At 34.0% G+C, this 2,964-nt stretch overlaps 1 protein-coding gene across 1 annotated transcript; it reads left to right on the top strand.

Moving 5' to 3' along the window:
• Positions 1 to 451: 451 nt before the first annotated feature.
• On the top strand, positions 452 to 2,962 carry LOC136796145 (uncharacterized protein DDB_G0283697-like; the record flags this gene model as incomplete). Its single annotated transcript, XM_067048992.1, is given in 1 exon segment — positions 452 to 2,962. A coding segment is annotated over 1 exon segment (2,448 nt), but the record flags the coding sequence as incomplete, so codon positions are not given.
• Positions 2,963 to 2,964: the final 2 nt, after the last annotated feature.

Genomic DNA, 2,964 nt, shown 5'->3' with positions numbered 1-2,964 from the left:
CTGTATCCTTCTTGTGTCTTTTTGTGGCTGTAGATTTTTTAATTTTATTATTATTTTTTTTTTGTTTGTCCGATGTTGTATTTTTTTTTCAGTGTACCTTTTGTTTTTAGAAACTGAAACTCTAATTTCACTAGTTTATCATCATCCCTGAGTGTTATTGAAATATTTGGGTTTAATCCTAAGGTATTGTGGGGTGATGTGAAATATGGTGATAATTGGTGGCAAAGTTGGGCGACTATGAAACTAGTAGCTAAAATCGCCATGGATATGATATTTATTTATCAATGATACATTCATGAATAAGGGTTGTATCCATGGAACTTTTAGCTATTAGTTTCATAGTTGCCCAACACTGATTGGTGGTATCAGCATCGAACCTTAGTATTCACTATGCCTTTATTATTATTATGTTTTATAATATAATTTATAATTGTAATTTTTTCTTTTCTAGGACCGTTGGGTGAAATATATACAGAAAAATGTGAATTTATACGAAGTAATATCTAATGAAGTAAGGTATTCTATTGATAGTCAAATGTATCATGATAGTAATCAATTGAATCTTCTTAAAAATGCTTTAAAGAAAATTTCTGAAATCAATCCTAAACTATTGGGGGTTCCTGTGGTTCCTAATAAAGTACAAGGTTATCTTGATACATATGAAAGAGAAAGTAAAAATGTTTCAGGAAGAGGAAGAGGTAGAGGTCGAGGAAGAGGTTATGGGCGGGGAACAGGTAGAGGTGGCAGAGGAAGAGGTAGAGGCGGGGAATCTCATTCTGAAAGAACATTTGGTTATGATAATCAAAATAGAGGTTCTGGGCGAACGAATAGTGGAGATAGAAGAGGATTTGTTCCTAGGAACAGAAGCACAAGCAGAAATAGGACTGGACAAAACACAAATGAAAGCCAATCAAAGTTCGACCAGTCACAGTTTAATCGTTTATCATATGCACATGATAAAAGTGAAGAGAATTTGGAAAATCCTTACTATATAAAATTTCTTGAGCTTAAGTATAAAAAAATGACTAAGAGTGAATCTTTTAAAGAGTGGCTTCAGGAATATGGAGAAGCTCCCTCCAATGTTGTAAAATCAAACAAAGCAAGCAAAAGCAAGAAAGGAAGAAATGATAAAAATTCTGATGCTAAGTTTCAGGAACCGGGAAATTCTGATGCTAAATTTCAGGAATTGAGAAATTCTGATGCTAAGTTTCAGGAACTCATTTCTGTTGTAAATCAGTTAAAAGAAGAAATAAATGAGATAAAGTTAAGTGAAACAAGATCTTGTTGTTCCTCTGCTCAGTATCGCCGTAGACAATGCCATAGTCTAAAATCTCTTGAATATAAAGAACTTGACGAGTATCGAAAACCGGAAGAATATTACAGGAGAAAACATAGAGGTGATTATTTATCACCTGATAGGTACAGAGATCCAAGAGATAGGTATTACAGAAGCCACAGATTGGAAGACAGGAACAGATGGAGGTCAGAAGATAGAAATGCAAGGTATAATAGAATACCATCACACAAAGAAAAAGATAAATATGATCGGAGAATTAATTATAAAAGTTACGACGATTCAGACAGTAATAGCGACTCTGAATCAAGATATCATTCATCACACGATCATCAAAGTGAAAGGAGAAGTAGAAAAAGTTCTTTTCTAGATAGAAGAAGAGACTATAATGCATCGAGGCATAGTAGTCCTACTTACAGTGATAGAAAGTATCTTGCATCCTCTCATAGGCATAGGAGTGATGACAGAAGAGTCAGAAATGAATATTTACAGCGTTTTCATAACTCTAATTCTAACAGTAGTGAATCAGATTCTCAGTCCTATCCAAGTCAAAGAGAAGAAAAGCCGAGGAGACGTGGTAGTATAGAATCAGAATACCCACGATATCGTAGGAACTCTGTTTCTGAGACAGAAAAGGGTAGTAAACACTCCAAACATTGGAAGACAGAAAATCAGCAAATTGGTGGAAGATTAAATGAAGGAAAGTTAAAAAAAGATGGTAAATTTGTAAAGAAAGAAGTCTCATCGCATTCGAGCAGTAAAAGTAGTACTGATGAAGATAGAGATATCAGGAAAGGTGGTAATGATCAAGATTCAGATAGAGAACCATGTTTAGGATATGGGAAAGTAAAGCATCATAATATTAAAAAAGATGACTCCATTCATAGGTCTTATAAAGAACAGTATGGTAGTAGTAGTAGTAGTAGCGAGTCAGTTCCTGATGAGAAATCAGTTTCAAAAAAATCATATCCCAAAAGTAAAGGCAAAGTGAGAAAGGATGTAGAATATGAGCGTTGCCATGATGAAAGTTCTGAAAGAAGTTATAGGAATAAAAATCGTGAAGTTTATTCTGAGCATCGCAGTGATAAGTATTCTTCATCAGGCATTCATAAATACCAGAATGATGGTTCAAAAGAAAGCAAAAAGTATGATGAAAGATCTGAAATGCTCAGTAAGGTTGATTCTAAAAAAAATGTATCCAGACCATCTAATGTTGATAAAATCTCACATTTTAAGGAACAAAGAAGTGATGAAGCTTTAAAGATGTCAAGAAAAAGTCGTGACTCTGATAAACCTGTCAAGGAATATACAAGAGATGAAGCTAGAAGAATGGAAAGGAAAAATCATGACCTTGAGAAGTCAGAAAATTATTCACATAAGTCTTCAAAACTTAAGGACAGCGCTTATTCCCAGTTTGACACTTCTACAAAACAACCTTCCTCCTCCCGTAAAGGTACATCTGTTAGTAGAAGCAGTAGTGAATGGGAAAACATTACTCACCAAGAAACTTTGATTGCTAGGCCAGAAACAAATAGGTCTGATAGAGAAAACAGGTGTTCAAGATCAATTTCAGGTGATGAGTATGAAAAAACATCGAGTGGTTAGTTTGGCTGACAGAGATAAGTCAGTTCTTATTATATTATTATTACTTTTTTTTTATTTTATGAATA

Source organism: Halyomorpha halys, unplaced genomic scaffold, assembly GCF_000696795.3.
Source record: "Halyomorpha halys isolate HHAL.00 unplaced genomic scaffold, Hhal_1.1 Scaffold518.1, whole genome shotgun sequence".
NCBI classification, from domain to species: domain Eukaryota; kingdom Metazoa; phylum Arthropoda; class Insecta; order Hemiptera; family Pentatomidae; genus Halyomorpha; species Halyomorpha halys.
This window is presented reverse-complemented; position numbering and strand designations above follow the sequence as displayed.